This window comes from Trichosurus vulpecula, chromosome 2, assembly GCF_011100635.1.
Source record: "Trichosurus vulpecula isolate mTriVul1 chromosome 2, mTriVul1.pri, whole genome shotgun sequence".
Classification (NCBI taxonomy): domain Eukaryota; kingdom Metazoa; phylum Chordata; class Mammalia; order Diprotodontia; family Phalangeridae; genus Trichosurus; species Trichosurus vulpecula.
In genome coordinates this window covers 272602224-272624894 of record NC_050574.1, presented here as the reverse complement: position 1 = coordinate 272624894, position 22671 = coordinate 272602224, and the positions used below count along the sequence as shown (strand labels likewise).

The following is a 22671-nucleotide window of genomic DNA, read 5'->3' as shown; positions in this document are numbered from 1 at the left end:
CCAAAGTGTATGATGTTGTCAACACACACATAGAAGTCAAGTCTCCAAGTAACTCTTCTATCAGTTTTTAAAGGAGATGGGCATCTTCAAGGACACTTGGGATATATGTGCAAACAAGGAGTATCCAGTTGGACAGACTGATAAAGAAGTCTTTACCTTTCCTACCTCTGCCATAGGAATCTAGTAATAGCCACAAGGAAAGAATGGACAAAAAGTGTTTATTAAGTGCTTACTGTGGTAGCACCATGGTAAGGACTGGCAATCCAAATGGAAAATGAAGACAGCCCCTGTTTTCAAGGAGTTCACCTTCTCCTAGAGGGTTTTAGCTGCAGGTCAGATGGAAAGGATCCATGGGCCTTAGGTTTAGCAGCAAAGTAGATAGTCATACCTCTTCTTTGATTCCACTTGTACTGAAAAAACTATATCACTTTGTGGTAGGAACCATTACACAAAGTTGAAGCCTTTGGGGATAAGAGCCTTCTTTTCTGGTCTTGCTAAGTTGTGACTATAGTACCTGCAGGAGCAGTTGCCAGGCTGCACCTCTACAAAGTTGTATCTTAGCTTTATGACTATGGACCCTGAACTGGAAGCATTGCTATTCCTTTAGCTTTGGAGTTCAAAATTCTGGACCATTGTCCTCATGATCCTAGAGGGAGGGTGGTCAAGGTGGTAATAATGGTTTGACCTGCTTGACACATGCTACCTCCTATCTTTCCCCTGGTTAGTAGCTTCTACCAGGTCAGCTCATCTGAGCTGTGGGTAGCAGTTGGTTGACAGTTGCTGAGAATGGCTAACCTTCCTCCACAAGAGTTACTCCTATGGATGATAGCTGTAATGAATGAGCTAGAAACAGGAACCCTGGTGTGGGGGATACTGCTACTCCTAGGTCTCTTGTGATTGTCTGTCTTTTCATGGTAGTTGGTAAGTAGCTGTTGCTGGTGCTAAGGAAGGTGGATCATTTCTCCAAAATGATCTCTCCCCTTAAGGATTGCTGTGGGGTCTTGGCTGGAAGTAGGTGTGGTGGTTCATGAAGGACTGTTGTTCCCAAAGCTCTTGTGTTCAGGCTTCTCTGCTGTCTCCTTTAGAGTCTGTGCTCAGTGCCGTGGTAGTGATTTCATTTGCCTGGTACATGTTACATCTTGTCTCTCCCTCAGGTATCTTGGATGCTTAAAATTCCAAAGCAAAAACTTCTTGTAAATTAATAAATAATTAAGGACATCTTGAATCCTGGCATGATACATTGGTCCACTGTAGTGCTTTTGTTCAAGGTCCAATCATTCCAAGAGACAGTGATGAGGAAAGTGACTTGACCCTTTTAAAATGCACCTTTTCTTGCTTCCCTTGAGTCTTGTATTTGAGTCAAATTTTCTATTTAACTGTTTTTTTTCTAAAGAATGCATTAAATTCCTCTATGTCATTGAATATCAGTTTTTTCCCTTCATTGATTATACTCAGTTTTTCTGGGTAAGTGATTCTTGGTTTTAATCCTAGCTCCTTTGACCTCCGGAATATCATATTGCGAGCCCTCTGATCTCTTAATGTAGTAGCTGCTGAATCTTGTGTTATCCTGAGTATGGCTCCATAACATTTGAATTGTTTCTTTCCGGCTGCTTGCAATATTTTCTCCTTGACCTTGGAATTCTGGAATTTGGCTATAATATTCCTGGGAGTTTTTGTTTTGGGATCTCTTTCGGGAGGTGATTAGTGGATTCTTTCAATTTCTATTTTACCCTCATGTTCTAGAATATCAGAGCAGTTTTCCTTGATAATTTCTTGAAAGATGATATCTAGGTTCTTTTTTTGAACATGGCATTCAGGTAGTCCAATAATTTTTAAATTATCTCTCCTAGATGCCAATTCTGCTTTTTAAGGAGTTTTCCCAGTTTTTTTTAGCCTTTTACCAAGATGTTAATTACCTTTTCATAATTTTCTTGCACCACCCTCATTTCTTTTCTCAATTTTTCTTCTATCACTTATTTGATTTTTAAAAAATAGCTCTTCCTGGAATTTGTTAGGCTTCTGTCCAGTTCAGATTTTTCTTAGAGGCTTTGCTTGTAGCTGTTTTGACATTGTCTCCACCTGAGTTTGTGTATTGATCTTCCCTGTCACTGTAACAGTTTTTATGGCCAGGTTCCTTTTGTTGCCATTGTTTGCTCATTTTTCACCCTATTTCTTAACTTTGAACTTTATGTTAAAGTTGTACTCTGTTCCTGGGTGAAGGAGAGGTACTGTTCCAAGCTTCAAGGCATTTGCACTGCTATTTTAAGAGCTGGTTCTGGGGGTTTGGAAGTTTTCAATGCTCCCAAGGTGGTGTGATCTGGGGACAGGTGTGGTCTCTGATCTCCTGGTCTGCTCTCTGGTCTTTATCAGAATGAGCCCCTGATTCCTTGCAGCCACAAGTGCTGCTACTCCTCAGGGCCCCTGATCCTTTGTGACCAAAAATGCTCCTCCTATCCTGGAACTTCTCCCTGGAACTGGGGATAAGCAATGTAATTGCCAAACAGTAGCCAGTCCAGTGCCCGGTGCTAACTTAAGGGTCCCCCGTAATATCTTTCTGACCAGTTGCCCAATCTTCTAATCATTTCTGGCTTCAGAACTCCTGAAGCTTCTGTTGCTGCTGTCATTGCCTACAAGACCCATGGCTATAACATAGCCATGTTACAGACACATGTGCACCTGGCTAGCTACCCATCCCATTGTCGTAAATCTCTCCTTCCAACCTCCTAAGTTGCCTTGGGCTGGGAGAATGTCTCTCCTGGATATTTTCTGGTCTTTGTCATGCCAGAATTTGATTTGAGGCATAATTTTAAAGTTGTTTGGAGGGGAATGTTGGGAGTGCTCTCTTGTGCTTTCTCTACTCCACTACCTTGGCTCTGCCCCTGCATACAACATGATCTTGAGGCGCTTCACCACATTAGTTGCCCTACTCTGGACTTTCTTCTGCTTATCACCATCTTTCCTAAAACACGCAACCAGAATTGAACACAGTATTTCAGATGTAGCCTATAATCTTGTACAGCAGGACTGTCGCCTCCATGGTCCTAGACAAAATAGTTCTCTCAAGGCAACCCAAGATCTCTTTAGATTTTTTAGCAGCAATATCAGTGTTGATTCATTTGAAGGTTAAGATTTACCAAAAAAAAAAAAAAACCAAAAGCAAACAAAAATATCTTTTTCAGATAAACTGCCATCTCTCCATTTGTTATTTGGGTAGTTGATTTTCTATATCCAATCATGACTTGACATTTATCTCTTTTGAGTTCCATCTTATCAGATTCACCCTAGCACTCTAGCCCAGGGGTGAGGAGCCTGTGGCCTTGAGGCCACATGTGGCCTTCTCGATCCTTAAGGGGGGCCTTTTGAGTGAATCCTTCGCATCAAGGCCACAGGTTCCCCACTCCTGGACTAGTCTGTCAAGATCTTTCTGCATCTTGGCTCTGTTATCCAACGTGCTCAAGTCATTCCTCTCAACTTTGTGTCCTCTGCAAATTTGACGTGTATCATTTATGACTTTATCCCAGCAACTGACAAAACAAGTTTAAAAATGCCTTCCAAGCAAAGATCTCTGGGCTGCCCCACAGAAGACCTTCCAAGATGTTCTCATTAATGACTACTCTTTGGGTCTGGACACTTAATCAGTTTCGAACGTGTCTAACTGTACTTTTTGCCCAACCCACGTTTCCCCATCTTATCCACAAAAATACCGTAAGAAAGTCTCTGTTATTCTTGTGGTCAAGATGGAGAGATGAGGTTAGACAATAGTAAAATTAGTTGCAATTAGAGCTGGTTGCTAAATTTAGGTAAACTAAATTATTATGCCAAACTAAATAGATAGCTAAAATGTATGTAGACTATCTATAGTGCTTTCTTGATCTACCAGTTTTGTAAGTTGACCAAAAGTTAAGTGAGATTAATTTGATGTGACATTTTTCTGATGAAACCATCCTGGTTTTTTTCTGATCTCTACTTCCTTTTCTAGCTGTTACTAACCATCTGTTTCATAATTCATTCTAGAATTTTTTTTACAGGAATTAAAGTAAAACCTAGAGTGTACACATTTTAGTCTCTTTTCTTTAAAAAAAATACTGAGATGTTAACATCCAGTCCTATAGTACCTCTCCTGTTCTACACAATCTTTCAGCAGTCACATCCACTAATTCTTTCAGTAGTTGCCTGGGATGTAGACTGGCTAGGTCTGATGACTTGAACTTATCAAGGGCAGGTAAGTTCTCTCTTATTAACTGCCACATTTGTAGTGACAACCTTGCACAAAGTAGACATTTAATAAATGTTCATTAATTGACTGACCTATTATCCACCTTTTTCTGCCTTTTGTAGCCTAAAGATCATCCTATTTGGAAAACATAGTCAAAAAAAGAGTTGACTGAAAAAGGGCTGTGTTCTATTATATGTTTACATTTTCTGATCCACCCTAAGTACACTTCTTTGACCCTCTTCATTTCACCATTATGTATCTTTAAAACAAAACCAAAAATCTTTGTTGTCCTAAGCATTTTTTGAAATTCTTAACTTGAGCAGCTCAGTCCCACATCATTTTTATAGGAACTGGCTGCCCTTTCATCTTTTTTCTCACTTATAACCCTCATCTCCATATTTTATACATGTCTTCTGAAAATTTTGGGTTAGCAGTTACACATCTACACATCTACGTTGGTCTATTGAGACAACTCCCTCCTTTTCCTCCTCAATGGAATTATTTTTCTTTGTGTCTTCAGAATTTCATTCTTGACAGCTTCTCCCCAATTTTAGGGAATGGGTTTGGATGTATCCTTTTTCTGAACCCTCTGAAGCAAAATTCAAGGCTCATGTCAGACTATGCCTAGATTTCCTTTCCTTCTCTGTCACATTTCTAAGATGGACTGGCCACTTCCTGCTAAGCCTCACCATTTTTGTCCCAGCAACCAGTTCCCAAGTCTTATTGAGGAGGACCTGGTCCATGGTCCATACTTCCCATTGCTGGTTGCTTCCTCCATCTTTTGAATGATTGAATTATGATTGAGGCCAGCCAAGAATATAATAACAGCTCTCTTTTTGGCAAAGGGAGAGAGCTCCCACAGATGGCCAGATAATTGAAGTCCTCCATCAGTACTATCTAAGGCCTTAATGCCAGGCTTCAAATGTTTCATGTAGTTGGGCATCCTGTCCAGGTGGTCTATAAATACAAGGGTCAAACATGGGCTGTAGCCCTTGCTGCTTACAACACTCCCCAGTGGACTCAAACCAGATTAAAATATAATGGGGAAATATTTAACAAAATAAATAAAAATACAATAGAACATATACAACATTAATATGTGATTTTCTATGCCAATATAGGCCAGGAGCCCCATTTCTATCTGATTTTGACACTCTTGGTCTATGGTATTCTTAAGATCAGTTCTGCTGATTACTTGGTATGAATCCTAGCCCTTCCAGGCCTCAGTTTTTTCCTCTATAAAATAAACTATATGAATAAAGTTATACTCCATGATTTGTAAGGTCCCTAACAGCTTTCCGACCCAAAGATCCATAAAATTTCCTTGTAAGATGGAAATAACAGAGATGTAAAGGGTCATAGGTTTAGCTTTTGATGATCAAGGAAAGAGGGAGAGAGGGGAGGAACAAGTTAAAAAGAAGCAGGACTGGGTTAGGAACAAAATGAGGGATGTTTGGGGCTTCATTTTGTCAATTCAATTCAAGAAATATTTATTAACCACCTACTTTGTACCAGGCACTGTGCTAGGAACTCAAGATACAAAGACAAAATAAAACAATCCCTGCCCTGAAGGAGCTTACATTCTATGGAACATGGCGGGCGAGGGGCAACAAGTGCACCAGCAAGTAAATAAAAATTTATATACAAAATAAATATAAAGTAATTTCAGGGGGACCCTATCACTGGAAAAGCCAGGGAAGGCCTATTGTAGGGAGCAATGTGTGAGTTGAGCCTTGAAGGTGGCTACAGATTCCAAGAGGCGGGTGGAGAGAGAGAGCATGCCAGGCCAAAGCAGAGGCATGAAATGTTGAGAATGTAAAGGGGAGGAGTGGGAAATCAGTCTGGAACAATACACTGGAACCAGACTGTGAAAGGGCTTAAATGCCAAAGAAGGTTGTATATTAACTTTCAGTTGTGGCAATATGGGACCACTGAAAGGTTTGAGCAAGGAGAGTTATGTGGTCAGAGCTATGCTTGAAGAGTCTCTGTTTGGCAGCTGTGTGGAGGATATATCAGGGAGAGGAGAGAGACCAGAAGAAGCAGAGAGGCAGCAAGCAATAATTGTGGTGTGAATGGGAAGAAGAAGACCAATGACTCTGAGGATGTGAATCCCTCTAAGGTGTGTATCTGGAAGGATGCTGGCACTTTTGACAGAAATAGGGAAATTAGGAGAAGGGATAGGTTGAGGGGGATAAGAAGTCAGAATCTGGGACTGTCCTGCCAAGTCCTGGTGCCATGTTGCAGAAAGGTGGCTGGGCAGCCTCATTACTATGAAAGGGGGCAACTACAAAGCTGCCCCAGGCTAGGAAGGAGGCCTCATCTTGGGGTCAGCAACCCACGATGACTCCTTGAGGTTGGACAAGTTTTATTGTTGAAGCAGCTTGAGTGATAGACCTGTCCAGGAAAAGGACTGTCATCCCCTACAGTGACATTAGCCAGCACAACTCATAGCAATGGCCCCTATTTTGGCAAAGAAGTGCCAGCACTCAAACAGGACTTGGTTTCCCTGCTCTGATTCTTCTATTGGCCAAGAGATGACCTCAGCTTAAGCAGGGAGGCCCCTGATCCTCAGAGGTAGATCGTGCTCTTCTCCTGCACATGCTGCCCCCATCTTCTGGCCTCAAAGGCCAGTTTGGGAGCATGAGGTAGCTCCCAGGAGAATGAGAAGTATGGGAGAAGAGGAAAAGACATTGTTCAAACATCCAGCCTCTGGAGAGAGATGAAAGGGAGACCACACTGGTGTCTTCTGGGAGCAAAGCCAGCTTGGATCCTCAGAAAGAGCAGTGTGGGAAGGTGAGAGCGGGGGAGGTATGTCTAGGCTTTCCCTCCTTGGCATTGGAGCACACATAGGTGCCACATTGTCAAACCCAAAGAGAAGACGAGGAAAGTATATATGGAATCTTAAGGCACTGAGGGCTTGGTTCAGGCCCTTGATAGGAGAGATATGTCTGCCCACTAGGATTTTGCCATGGATTCTCAGAACCTTGGGCAAGGGTCCACATCTTTGCCACCTCCTTCTGTGAAGGCCTTGATCTCAAAAACTATTTAACTCCTTTCCAACTCTTTAAGGAAAAAAAAGTGAAAACAGCCCTGAGATGGCTGAGCAGCAGACATGGGTTACTTTATAGCACTTCCACTGACAGTCAAGAGGCTGGATAGCCCATGCGGTAGATGGAAGCATTGGGAGGACAATGGGGAGAGGTCTGGAGCACCTTTCCTAGGTGTACATTGCAGAGCCAGCATAAATTTCCTTCTGGAAAAACATTATCTAAGTACTAGGGGAGAATTTGTTTCAAGGGCCTCCCACACACATCCCAATGACCCTTCACCCCCAGTGTGGCTGCAGCCTAGAGAATCTAGGTTTCACAGGTGCTGTACCTTCACCAGCTTGTTTTTGTGCCACAATCTAGAAGTCAGCAAGACCAGAGCAGGAGGATGGGACAGGTCATTGAAGGTATCTCCAGATCTCCTCCATGACCCTGTTCACTTAGCGTCCGTGTCAACCCATTTACCTTCCTAAACTGGTGTGGGCATCCCCGTTTTAAAGGTCCATGGAAATCGAGATCAACTCTCCCAATATTTTCCAGTTTGGTTAGAAAATTAGATCCTTTTCCATTTTACAACAATGCTGCCCAGGCTTGGGAAAGCCTGGACACATATGCACACAAACATACACATGTGTACATGCATGCACACACACACACACACACACACATACGCATACATGCACCCATTGAATGAGATAATAAAGTTACTGAAGAGTATCTTTGGGGCCCACATTTCCAGGTGATACTGGAGAAATCCCTGTAGCTTCAGTCACAGGTAGAATCTTCATGGTCAATGCCGTGAGATGGTCTGGCTTCCCATGCCAGCTATCTAGGACTTCTGGCGCCGCACCTCACCCTGAGAATAGAAGAAAGTATAGAGCAGGTTAGAAGGGCACAACAAGTCCTAGAATTCTCCTTGCCCTCCTTAGCATGGATTCAGTCCATGCCTCTCAGGAGAGAAGATAGTGGGCCCCATTTCAATTCAACTCTAGAAATACTTCTTCTTAACCACCTACTATGTGCCAGCATCATGTTAGGCAAGGTAAATAGCAACAACAAAACAGGCCCTGCCCAAAGGAGCCTACATTCAACTGTACATACATAGGTAAATCCAAGATAATTTGAGGAAAGGAAAGAATTTGGGAGAAATTAGGAAAGGTTTCATGAAGGTGGCCCATAGCAGAGCCTTGAAAGAAGCTCATAGGGATTCTAAGTTGAAATCAGGAGGATGGATGTGCTTTCTAGGCTTAGAGAGTGGTAAAGGCAAAAGTGAGAGGATGTTCCATTATTTTAGGAAATTATAAAAGTGACCACACTAAAGTATAAATGTCGATTTGGTTAAGATCCATGCTGAGGAAAGGTGCTCCTTAGATATCTGAGGGGCCTCTCCTATGCCCCCCACCCAGTTCTTTCACTTGTCATTCTGCTACCTCTGAGACATTGGAAGGGCTGGACACAGGGGTGTGCTGGTATATGTTTAACAACTGGATCCCCCTTCCAAAAAGAAATCCAACAATAAAAAGCAGATATAACACACTTTCAAACCTCATCTACATTATCAACATTTTCTTCATCACTTTCTTAAGTCTGGACAATCAACAAAACAATAAAGCAAGCTCTGATCTGTACAGTTTGCCTATTTTGAGGTATAAATGTTCACACTGAAAATTTAACAATCGACTGGTATGAGCTGGCTCCAGTACACCTGGCTGGGGATGATTTTTACCTTTTGAGCAATAGAGACAGCGAGGCTCAGAGACATCAGTTATTTTGCCTGATTATACAGCAAATTGGGGCAGAATCCAGGTCTCATGATTCTTAGCCTCCCTCCTGGACAATACTGCATTTCCACCACAGAAAGTCAAACTCCATAGCAAACTTCATCCAGGCATGGGGACCTTGTGGCCTCGAGGTCACATGTGGCCCTCTTGGTCCTCAAACATGGCCCTTTGCCTGAATCCAAACTTAACAGAACAAAAATGAGGACCTAAAGGGCCACATGTGGCCTTGAGACTACAGGTTCACCACCCCTGGGCCACTCTAACTAACAGTGTATGTGTTGGGCCCATGGGTAGGGGAAGAACAAGGGTGACATTTCAAGTTAGTGCAAAAGCAGGGGCCCACCGTATTTTCCTAGTAGGGAAGGAATGAAAAGGGAAAGGTCTTTGAGTGTGATGAGGCCTTAAATTATCACCAACTCTTGTGTTTTGTAACTCACTAAGCCACCATCATGTAATATAGCACATGATAATTGGGAAGTTTTGTCTTATCTTCTTTTAAATTTCATGAATGCAGAAACTGGGTCTTTTCCCAACTTTGTATCCACTCTAGTGCTCAGCTCTACACACAGTGGTATCTCATAAATTTCTGTTAAATTGACTTATTTTAACCCCATCATTTCTTAGTCATAGTATTATGGTAGCATGAGGTATTTGGCAGTGGACAGAGCACGAGACTTGGGAGTCAGGAAGACAAATTCAAATGTGGCTTCACACCCTAGCTATATGAGTCTGGCCAAGTCATTTAACCTCTGTCTGCCTCAGGCTCCTCATCTGCAAAATGGGGAAATTCAAAGTACCTACTTCCCAGGGTTGTTTTGAGGATCAAAGGAGATAACGTTTGAAAGTGCTTTGTAAACTTTAAAGTGCTACATAATAATAAATAATAATTATAGTAATAAAAACAAATACTAGTCAGATTAAGGGGGACAGAGTTTTCTGACCTCACCTAGACCAGAACTTCTGGGAGAGTAGCTAGAGGTCCATAACTGACAGGATTAAAGACCAGTACTCATGTTCTCTTGGATCTGTTCATTTCACTCTTCATTATTTCATGCAAGTCTTTCCATGTTTTCCTAAGATCATTGAGCTCATCATTTCTTATAGCGCAGTAGTATTCCATCACAATCATATACGACAATTTGTTCAGCCATTCCCCAGTTGATGGGCATCCCCTTGATTTCCAGTTCTGTGCCACCACAAAGAGAGCTGCTATAAACACCTGTCCATCTTTCTATCTGTCTGTCTGTATATGTGACTCTATGTAGCCAGACTGGTACTAAAGTGGCTTATGGAAAAGTCGGCATATAGGTTCTTTACCTCTTTTCATAATCATCTTTGGAAATAGATCTAGTAGCGGTATTGCTGGATCAAAGGGTATAGGCAGTTTAATAATTCTCTGGGCATAATTCCATATTGTTCTCTAAAATGATTGGGTCAGTTCACAATTCCACCAGCAATGAATTAGTGTCCCAATTTTTTCACATCCCTCCAATATTCTTCACTTTCCCCTTCAGTCATTTTAGCCACTCTGATAGGTGTAAAAGGATATCTCAAGGTTGCTTTAATTTACATTTCTCTAATCAATAATGATTTAGAGCATTTTTTCATCTGACTATAAACTGTTTTGATTTCTTCATTGGAAAACTGCTTGTTTATATTCTTTGACCATTTATCAGTTGGGGAATGACTTAACTTCTTATAGATTTGACAGAGTTCTTTATATATTTAAGATATGAGATCTTTATTTGAGGAACTGTCTATAAAAATTTTTTCCCAGTTTTCTGCTTTTCTTCTGATCTTGGCTACATTTGTTTTATTTGTACAAAAAACTTTTCATTTAATGTGATCAAAATTATCTATTTTATACCTAACTTTGCTCTCTATGTCTTTTTTAATTTATAAATTATCTATCCATAATTCTGACAAGTAATACATTACATATTCTTCAAATTTTCTTGTAATATCTCTCTTTATATCTAGGTCATATATCCATTTTGGTAAATGGTGTAAGATATTGATCTATGCCCAATTTTTCCCTACTCCTTTCCAGTTTTTCCCAATAATTTTTACCAAATAATGAATTCTTATCCCCAAACCTTAAGTCTTTACATTTTCCAAATACACGTTACTGTGTTTGTTTTCTGCTGTAAATTGTATGTATACTCTGTTCCATTGATCTATCTTTTTATTTCTTAGCCAGAATAATGAAGAGTGAAATGAGCAGAACTAAGAGAACATTGTATACAGTAACAGCAATATTGTTTTAAGAATGACTTTGAGGGAAAAAGTCATTTTGACTATTATAAATATCCAAATTAACTATAAAGGACATGTGAAGAAAGATGCTATATGCATTCAGAGAAAGAACTGATAAATAGGAGTATGTACAAAATAATTTTACATATCTACCTATTTGTGTCTAGTAGTAGCCATCTCTGGGGTGGGGGTGGGGGGTTGATGTGTGAGAGAAGAAAAGGTGAGGGGAGGAAATTTACATGATAATTTTGTCGTATATTTAAAAGGAATGGCAAGTTTACATAGTGGATTTGTGGTTTCATGTGCAATCACCTTTTTTATTGTATTGTGTTATGAAAATGCTTGTTTTATGCCATACATTAAAATAATTAATTTTTAAAAGAAAATTCATTATTATAATAAAGTTATTATCTGTTTTATAACGAAATGTACCTCATTAAATATTTAACAGTTTTCAAATGTCAAAAAAAAAACTACAACAAAGATTGGTACCAAGCAAAGCTGGGGTGTGGGACTATTGGAAAGCAAGGCCTAGGGTTTGGCCATGAACACCCCACCCTCTCTCTGGAGTGCGTGCCCTAGCTCTCTCACCTCCATTTTGCTGTAAATCCAATGAAGGACTTCTGTCACTTTGGTGTATACACCAGGTTTGTTCCTCTGGCCACAGCCTGTGCCCCAGCTGGTCACCCCTGCAAGGTACCATCGGTTGTTCCTCTCACACACCAGTGGCCCTCCGCTGTCCCCCTACAAGGAGAAGATAGTGGTCACAGACAAGGAGGGAGACCAGATTGTTCCCCAGGCAGGGAAGCCTGAGTCTCCATTTCCCCATCCCCCATCCTCCCCACTCTAATCTATCCCCTGGAACATTAGGATCCACTCTCCCCTCCCACTCACCCAATCAAGAGTCATTGCCTTACCTGGCAAGAGTCTCTCCCACCTCGCAGGTCCCCAGCACACATCATCCGAGGAGTCAGGTAATTGTCATAGACCAAATAGTTATTGCACTTTTGAAAGTCGATGAGATTGACTTGAACCTCCCGCAGGTAGGGGGACGTCTTCTCTTCATGGAAAAAGCATGAGAGAGGGGAAGCAAGGAGATGGGGAATGAAACCCCGAGTTTGATATCCAGCCCAGCCCAACCTCCACAGTGCCCATGACCAGAGAGGCCTCCTTTCACTATGGGCTTCCAAGTACCATTGCTCCTTGTACCTGACCCTAAGCCCAAGTAAACCCCTCCAAATATATCCACTCCCCAGATACATTCTGACTGACACTCATAAATGTATACACATACACACACGCACACACACAGTTTTGATTTCATATATACTCATCCACAAAGCACCTTCACATACCTGCACTGATCCTCAAAAGAGTTCCATGAAGAAGGAAGGGCAACTATTTCCATCCCCATTTTACTAATGAGGAAATTAAAGTTGAATGAGGTTGCCTTAGGTCACCTGACTAGTAACCTGGGAGCTTAACCCAGACCTTTTGACTCCCAATCCACTATATAACCTTCTCTTTCCACATGCCACTTTCACGTACATATAAACCCCAAAATGTGCTCTGCAGTTACACATACAAACACACAAAAAGAAACACCAAGTTTACACAGACATATAAACACAGGCTTCTTTTACGGAGCCCAGATAGCCATTACCCTCCATCCGGTTCCTGTCCTTCTGTTTCACTTACCCCCAAGATTTCCAGCCTAAGAAGCAGTAGGGCACAATCATTATCATCATCGTGATAATAATTATTATTTATTTATATTGTGTCCTAAGCATGTTATGCAAAGCATTTTCTCTTATATCATCTCATCTGAATAACAACCTTGTGAATTAGGTGCTGCTATATACTTTACAAATGAGGAAACTGAGGCAAACAGAGGTTAAGTGACTTGCCCAGGGTCATACAGCTAGTAAGTGTTTGCGGCATAATTTGAACTAAGGTCTTTCTGATTTCAAATCCAACGTTCTATTTACTGCATTTAATACCAAGGAGTTAAAACTGAGCTGCCTGCCAAGACTCCTGGCTCCCTATGGCCAGTGACCTATAGAGGTGACTATTGCTGGGGTCCTCCACCCTCCTCCTGAGGCAGATAAACTTCCCTCTGGCATGCTCAAACCCACAGCTCTAGTTATTTCCCTTGCTTTTCTAAGCTCACCACAAGATCCCTAATTAGATTCTGGGGACTAACCCCACCAAACCTTATTTCCTACAGGTTAGGGTCAGCTCTGTACAGAGCTCCCCTCTGGTTCAGGGCAGGGTACTTAGGAAGGCTGCCCACCTCACTACCCCCACAACCAGCCACTGCCTCAGTATCACCTCTGGCTCCTTACCATCTGTCTCCTTTGTCTTGCCAAAACCTGTGATCCAGCAGGTCTCATTGAGACTGAAGGTCTGTCCATGCATGGGAAGGCAGGCAGGATGGACGTGAGCTGCAATAAAGACCCCATGGCATCAGCCCAAGACCAGCCCTGGAGTTTGGTTGTTTGTCTTAATTTTTTTCTCATAGGTATGGAATCCACCAAATGCCCTAAAAATCCTTGTTCTTCTGCCACCCCACTCCCCACAGAGCCATGGCCAAAATACTCATAGGACCTCCTCTGCCCTTTTCACACATACAGAATGACACCGAATTTGAGAACAGGAAAGGATTTCAATGGCCCTCTAGCCAAGCCCATGGTCATCCATACTTTGGTTTCACCCCAAAGGTCAGTCCTCAGGCCACCAAAACCACAACAGGATCAAGTGTGTGGGCTGTGGACACAGAGCAGCCTGAAGGTGACTCACTCCCTGCACCCTAGGGCTCTCTTGTACCATACTTGCAATGGAGGAACATTTACTTGACAGAAAGTACATGGGAAGTGTGTTTTGTAGTCACTGGGCACTTTTTCCACTCTTTTTGTTGGAGAGAAGAAAGCAGTAGTCTGAACTCCTGGACATCCAGGCCAATGGTCTGGTCTCCCACGGCTGTGTCCATTCCACTCAGGTGATGGTTTCCCCCCTTCTCCCTGGAATTAGTCCATGACCTGTATGTGACCATAGTAAAAGGTCTTCTGATTCTATTTACCATGACTGCAACTCAGGAAAAGGCATTGAACTGAGAGTCGGAAGATCTGGGTTCAAGGCTATGCTCTGACATTTACTAATTATATATGACCTTAGGGAAGTCATTTACCCTCCCTAGGCCTGTTTTTCAGCTGAATATTTGCAAAATTACTATTTGCTTTCTAGTTCTTTCTAAAATATTGAACGTGTTAGTAGGCACTGAAAGTGTTTATTAATATTTATTAATTAATTAATGTTTATTAAATTAAATTGAATTCCAATCCTAACAAACCTCTCACGTATGGGTCCATTCCACTGCCCTCTTTAAGCCTTTATGGTCCCCATAGGCAGAGTTTCTTTTCCCTCCAGCCTCCTTCTCTTCCCTTCAAATGTTTGTTTAAACCTTTCCATTACAGACTTTCCCTGTACAGGGATGAATGTTGCCCTAATGGAAGTCTGAACACATTTCAGAGATGCCAAGCCATCACATTCTCTTGAGACTCTCCCCCTCCCCATGCCTAAACATGAGGCCTGAGTGAGCTTGCAATCCCTCAGAGGGGACCCTTAAAAATGGGAACCACCAAGGCCAGGGTTTGTGATGGTCACAGATTCAGGGTGGGGCCCCCCAGGTCACTCTACGCCCCACTTCAACTCTCTCCCTGCTCACCATGTCTCAGTTTCCTCCTCATTCCAATGGGCTGATTGCAATGACTCACACCATCATTTTCATAATTAAGGAGCCAGATACCAGCAAGTACTCCAGGCCAAAGAGCATGACAGTGGCAGGATTAACAAGGTTAAGATTCCTGGGACTCTGGCTCCACCCCAGGACCTCTTGCTAGTATAGTATTAGACGAGTAGCAGGCATACTCCCACCATTTCTTCCATTTCTCCATCTGCACACCTTTGTAAGATCACAAGATCACAAATCTATGGATATGAGGGAGCCCCAACCCTTTTAATTTGCACATGAGGAAACTAAGATTCAAGGGAAGTAGGTAATTTGCTTATAATCAGACAGGCAGTAAATGTCAGAGATAAAATTTGAACCCAGGTTCTCCACCTCCAGGGCTCCATGTCCCTTGTATTTTATACTCTCATTTTAAGGTAAAAAAATCTGAGGGCTACTTTAGTGAAGTGATTTCCCCAAGGTCACATGGCTAGCTAGAGCCAGACCTAGAACCCAGATCTTCTGATTCCAAAGTGTTCTTCTCACAACACCAGGACTGACTATGGAAGGCCTTCTTTCTTCCTCCCCTCTTACCCAATTCCTTCCCATCCGTCAAAAGTCAATTCAAGTGTCTCCTCCTCCATAAAGTTTCTCCTGAGTAGCACAAACTACAGGGATTGCTACCCCTCCTTTGAACTTCTGAAATATTTATTGCCTGAATCACTCTTTTGGTGCTTATCAAAAAATGGCCTTATATTGCTTTAATATGGGCATCTTTGTAAAAAATTCGATTCTCCTTTATTTTCAGGTCTTCATTTTCTCCCTTCTACTCACACACCCCTCTCCCCTGCCATACCCACCACTGAAAGAAGAGGAAAAATAAAACCAGTTACAAACATTTAGTCAAGCAAAACAAATTTCTGCATTGACCATGTCCAAACCAAAAAATGTCTCAATCTGCACTATCACTTTCTAGCTAGAGAGGGGCAACATGCTTCATCATGGGTCTTCTGGTATTAGGTAATGCATATATCCTTCCAGAAATTTTTGAAAGCAAAAGTGGAACTATGCCCCCCAAAAATCACTGTCACAAAATTGTTCATACCTTTTGACCCAGTGATAACACTACTAGAACTACGTCCCAAAGAGATCAAAGACAGACAAAAAGGAGCCATATGTGCAAAAATATTTACAGCAGCTCTTTTTGTAGAATGTCAAAGGATTGGAACAAATTATGGCATATGAACATAATGGAATATATTAGAAATGATGAAAGGTCTAGGTTCAGAGAAACCTGGGAAGACCTGTATGAGCTGATGCAGAGTGAAGTAAGAAGAACCAGGAGAACCATTTATACAAAGACAAGAACATCGTAAAGACAAATTTGAAGGACCAACTATAATTCCAGAGGGCTGATGAGGAAGCATGTTGCCCACCTCCTGATAGAGACATGATGGACTCATCAAGAAGCACAATGAGTTTTTGGACATGACCAATGCAGGAATTTTGTTTTGCTTGACTATGCCCATTTATTTCAAGGGATAGGTTTTTCTCTTATTTTTTCAATGAGGGGTGGGGGTAAAGAAAGGTGGTAGTGAGAGAAAACAAACGCTTGTTAATTGAAAAACAAAAGAAAAGTTGGGAAAAAAACAGAAAGAAAATAAATAATAATGCTAAACTGAAAACTCCTGGAGTCTAGAGGCCACAGAGAGATAGTAAGAGATAACAGCTTCTGTGAAAAGGTCTAGAATGTTTAGTGGAATGCGTGCTCAGTATGAACAGTACAACATAGCACTCCCAAACTTGATAGTCCCTTGAGTACTTCAGGGATCTCCTGTTTCATTGGTGAGGACACTCTCTACCCATGGAGTTTACAGCCCCTCTCTGCCATAGGATTTAATCTTCATGAACTCCTGTGGCCCAAAATTCAGCACCTGGCTCAGCATCCAGTTCCAGTTCCACAGTCAAAAGTTAGTTAAAAAATCCTCCATAGTCAAAGCCTTTCCAGCTACCTAGGAGCTGCCATAATGTGTAGTCCTTTGGCCAGGGTCACCTCCACGCTACGATGTGACCTCAACGAACGGCTTCAGGTGGAGGTGGCCTAAGTGCAATCATGGGTTATATCAGTATAAGCATAAAACAAGTGAGGTGAGAGTCCCACCAAATTCTGCCCTCATTGGACTCTGCTTGGAATATGATGTTCAGCTCCGAGTACCACATTTGAAGGACTTTAACAAAATGGAACATAAGCAGAAGAGGCTGACTAATGATGACAAGAGAACTGGAAACTAAGCCATACAAGATGTTGGAGGAACTGAGGATTTTATTTAACCTGGAGAAGAGGTGACTTAGAGGAAATATGACAGTTGTCTTCAAATACCTGAAAGGAAGTCACCTGGAAGAGGGATTAGATTTGCTCTGTGTGCGCCCCAAGGACAGAAATAGGATCAATGACTGGAAATTTTAGATTTCAGCTAGATGTAATTACAATGTCCCTAAAAAAAAAACCTACTTGAGAATGAAATGGAGTTTCTCAAGCATCATCTAGCCCCTACTTGAAGGTCTCAAATGTAAGTTCCCCGTCATCTGAGACCTTCAAGTAGGGGCTAGATGATGCTTCTTTTGGGTATTGTAGAGGAAATTAGTATACAAGTACCAGCCAAGCTCATCTCTGCTTGCAGAAACCCTACCCATTTTCCAGGATTCTGTTCTAATGCTACCTCCTCCATAAAGTCTTCTGTGTTATAACCAGTCCAAAATTATCTTTCCAAAGTTTTCAGGGCACTTTGAACCTCTTTTAGTTTTTACTCTCTTCATTTCTGCATGACATTTATTACATAGTTATTACATGTTTGCATAGAAGATACCCTGTATTCATTTCTTATAAATTCTACAATTGCATGCATGTGTTCACACCACCTACACCATTAAAATGTAAGCTCAAGGGCAGGGACTGTTTCACTATTGTCTTTGTGTTCCCAGTGCTTAACCCAGTGTTGGCACAAAATAAGTGCTAAATAAATGTTTGTTGATTGATTCATTGGTATGTGTCATATGGCCTTTGCCACATGATATCGTGGTCAATTAAGTGGCACAGCGGATAGAGCGCTGGGCCTTGAATCAGGAAAACTTGTCTTCCTGAGTTCAACTCTGACCTTAGACACTGACTAGCTGGGTGACCCTGGCCAAATCACTTAACCCTGTGTGCCTCAGTTTCCTCATCTGTAAATGAGCTGGAGAAGGAAATGGCAAACCGCTCCAGCATCTTTGCCAAGAAAACCTCAAATGGGGTCATGAAGAGTTGGACCTGAGTGAAATAGGACTGAACAACAACAGTAAATATGACATCATCATAAATGAGATGATATAGTACTCTAAGGTTTGCAAAGCACCTGCATATATTGTCTCCTTTGGTCTTCACAACAAACCCACAAAGCAAGTGCTACAGGTATTATTATTATCCCATTTTACAAATGAGAATACTGAGGCCTGGAGAAGATAGTGGTTGCCCAGAGCCATGTAAGTAGTGTCAGAAGTGAGACTGAAGCCCAGTTATTCCTGTCTCCAAGCCTAGCTCTCTATTCACTGTCCCATGGGAGCAGAGACCGTGTCTCAGTTCTCATCACATTCTCCCCCGCCCCACATACCCCAGTTCTTTGCACATAGTAGGCACTTAATCAATGGTTAATGAATGATCGAGTGGCTTCATGGAGGCTGCAACCCTGAACATCACCCTTCTCCGGTGCTATCCCCAGGGAGATGTGGGAAGGACAGTCTCGAGCTCACTCACCAGAAAGGGTCAGGGGCTTGTCAAGCTTCATGAGAGCAATGTCATAATCATCCTGCTCATCAGAGTAGTTGGAATTGATGATGATCTGGGAGACAGAGGCTGCTTCGGGCAAGTGGAGCAGGTTAGTAGTCCCAGCATACACTTTCCAGCCCTCTAGGATCTTCTCTCGGGTCCTGCCAGAACAAGAAAGAGAGTGGTGCTGTCAGTAGCCACCCACCTGCCCTGGCTAATGGGCAGCATCCGCTTCAAGCAGATAATATCAGCTGGGGCCTCTGGCAGCCTGATTAGAAGATCAGTGGCAAATGGTATGGCCTTTGGGAGGTGCCTTCTAGGGACAGAGTTTTCAGAGGTTCAGTTAACCCTGAGCTCCTGTCCTATCTATACACACAGTCCCCCACCCCATGCCCCTGCATATGCAGAGTACCTGCTATTTCTGCAGCACCTCTTGCCCTCCCCTCCCCCACTAAAAAAAAAAAGCCAGACACTGGGACAGTTGTCAGTCCCTGCCACCTCCTTTCCTTGTATCACCTATGCAAGGATGCAAGTAGGAGATTTTCCCTATGACCTCTGATTCAGTGGTTGCTGCTACAAACAAGCCTTCTTCTTTAGTTCCATTTCACAAATGCACCCTCCAACTTCTTAGTTTTTGAGGATACTCTTGCCCCTCCCACCATCTCCTCCTGAAATGTCTTGAGAGATCAGGAGTCGTTTAGGGGAAAGAATGTTGCATTTGGATTACAGGACCTGAATTCAAACTCCAGCTTTATACTTGCTATGTTCAGAATCTCAGGCATTCATTTAACCTTTACAGGCCTCAGTCTTCTAATCTGCAAAATGAGTACATTGGACTAGAGCTCTAAGATGCCTTCGAGCTCTAGGTCAGAGGTTCCCAAACTTATCTGGCCTACCACTCCCTTTAAAAAAAAATACTCAGCACCTCCTGGAAAGCTACTTTCTTTAACCCTTTAATGGTTTTTTTTTAAATTTGTCATTTCAAAAATATATAAAATACATTTTTAAAAAATGACACATCTTAAATTTACTAATTTATTGTAAATTTGTGGGTTTTTTCCTGCATTGAAATTTTGATGATGCAATATTGTGTCACGTAACTATATAGTATCATACTGCAAACAAGTCACTACACACGCATATTCCTGCTGATGCCTGCTAGACTTCCTGACAATGAGCACAAGCTCACCTGCAACACTTGCTTGTTTAGACCTGTTGGCAGACTTGACCACTGATTGGTTATAACTTGCATTTTGTGTGTTTATTTGGAAAATAATGTAATCACTAATTCTGTTACACAACAGATGAAACATGTACAAATGGTTTTTCAAAATTTTGTTCTCTTCTTTCCTTATGCTTCCACTACCCTCTTATTTTTATTCAGTGGCCCCCAGTGGCACCAGAGGCTCCTATGCCCGGATCGTTCCAGTACCCACCGGGGGGCAGTATCGCTCACTTTGGGAACCTACGCTTCTAGATCTATGGTCCTATGAATCATGTAATTTCATTCTCATACTATAAATTAGATGAGGCTCCTGAGAGAGCAGGAGTGGCATCTTCTAACTTTGCAGAGGTCATCTAACCTAATTCCTGACTGTGAGCATGACTGTATCTGAGATGGTCCAGATGCATGGCGGGGGGTGGGGGGGGTGAGAGGGAGGAGAAGATTCTTCATTTGGGAGTATGTCCCAGCCCTTACCAACCATACCACTGTAGTTTGGAGGCCCTCTGTTTCCTCCCCTGCCCAGTCTAACCCACTCTGCCCCACTCCACCCCAGATTATCACTTACACAAAGAAGCAATGGGCAGCTGTGAGCACCCACTGGGCATCGATGAGGGTGCCCCCACAGATGTGGGTTATGCCAAACTGGAGACTAACTTGCCAGGGCCACTTGTTCTCAGGGGCAAGGGCCCCACCCACAATCCGCCCAGTCATGACCCTCATACCACAGCCTGTGAAGGAAAGAAGAATGGGAGAGACCTAGAAACTCTGAATCTTCCCCGGTACCCTCATTCCTCAACCTGGGCTCCATGTTGTTCCCTTTTGGGCCCAGGAAGGGCTGAGAAGGCTCCACCCCTATAAAACATGCCACCCACATCTGCTGCATCATGTCCCAAATATGACCTGGCTTTATCGTTTCCTAGTCCCACACTGTAAAACTTCAGGGACCTGCCTTGGGCATCAGTCACTTTGAGGGTTAGCTAATATTTGGAGATTCAAATGAGATAGCATATGTAAAGCACTTTGCAAACCTCAAAGTGCTATATAAATAACTGTTTTTATTTTTACTATTTTCTCTGACCTCAGAAGGCTATGGCTCTTCCTCCCCTTTTCAATCAAATTTGAATATCACTCTTAAGTAAGATATAATTAGAGGAATAAATCTGTTTTTAAAAATAATTATGTGACATACTTCAAAGCCCAGATTAAATAAACTTTGAATTACATTATATTTTTTATTATGTACTCCATAGCTCCCTTCCTTTAGGATAAATAACTGAGGGTTAACTAGGATTCCTTATCCTGATTTAGCATGTCCAAACAATCCATTTTATCAGTGAATTTCTTTGGTGGTAGGTCATATGCAGGGGTACGGTGGATAGAGTGCCAGGTCTGGAGTCAGGAAAACTCATCTTCATGAGTTCAAATCTAATCTCAGACACTTATTAGCTCTGTTACCTGAGCAAGTCAGTTAACCCTATTTGCCTCAGTTTCCTCATCTGCAAAATGAGCTGGAGAAGGAAATGGCAAATCACTCCTGTATCTTTGCCAAGAAAACCCCAAGAATCAGGTATAACTCAACACGACCAAACAACAACAATATGCTGGGGTATGTTGGTAAATGTTTAACAAGAAAAAAACACTTTCTAAAAGTTTAATCGACATGAACAGTTTCTTAAGTCTAGACAATCAAGAAAATGATAAATGAAGCCCTGATTTGTAGTGATTGCCTATGGTTAGAGCTGGCTCAAGCACACGCCTGCTAAGAGGAGAGCAAACCTCAAATCATAGACTGGGCAGACGTCCTGTAGAGCTCAGTGACCCAGAAGCCAATGAAGAAGTTTACACTTTTCATGATGAGGAGGGAGGAAGCAAATAGTAGGCTATTTGTGAGTAAGCCTTTGGCTGCTCTGTCCAGTGCCCCAGGAGCCCGTGGCCTGACCCTACACTAAGGACCTGGATGACATCCTAGCTAGGATTCCTGCTTAGCCCTGCTCCTTTGAACAGTGTTGTCAGACTCAAATAGAAAAGGGACCACTAATCGGTACATAAGGATCCCTGCAGGCGGCATAATGACTTAGTTTTAAAATGTCATACTATCTATATTTTATTGTATTTTTATTTATTTTATTATCTGTCTCCCAATTACATTTTTATCTGGGTCAGGCTATGTTTGAGAGCAAGCTACATATTTGACACTTCTGCCTTATAATACAGCAGATTCAAATTTCCCTTCCAGGCCAAGGGCATTAAGCTTGGCTCTGACGTGAAGCCATCATATTACAGTGTGACATTGAGAGATTCCAGCTCTGACCCAAAAGCCAGTTGATCGACTCTACCCTGGTTTATGATCGACAACATTATTAGTAAAAATAACAAAGGCTAACATTTACAAAGTGCTTTAATATTTGCAAACTGCTTTATGAATGCAATTTCATTTGATCATCACCACAACCCTGTCAGGTAGATTCCCACTTTACAGATGAAGAAATAAAGGCAAACCAAGGTCAGGTGACTTCTCCAAGGTCACACAGGAAATGGGCATCAGAGGTAGGATTTAAACTCGGGAGTCTGACTTTTCAGGACTTTTTCTCTTGCATCAGAGTGATGTTAGAGTGGA

General features: G+C 42.1%; 1 protein-coding gene across 1 annotated transcript in view; it reads right to left on the bottom strand.

Annotated features, from left to right (window-relative positions):
• Window positions 1-8092: 8092 nt before the first annotated feature.
• Window positions 8093-22671, bottom strand: part of TMPRSS13 (transmembrane serine protease 13) — a 51937-nt gene continuing 37358 nt past the window's right edge. Inside the window, exons 11-16 of the mRNA XM_036744059.1 lie at window positions 20620-20782; window positions 18818-18990; window positions 13646-13744; window positions 12218-12360; window positions 11892-12044; window positions 8093-8119 (exon numbers count right to left, since the gene is read on the bottom strand). Of these exons, the coding sequence (XP_036599954.1) occupies window positions 8093-8119; window positions 11892-12044; window positions 12218-12360; window positions 13646-13744; window positions 18818-18990; window positions 20620-20782 (758 nt within the window). The remainder of the gene's footprint in view (window positions 8120-11891; window positions 12045-12217; window positions 12361-13645; window positions 13745-18817; window positions 18991-20619; window positions 20783-22671) is intronic.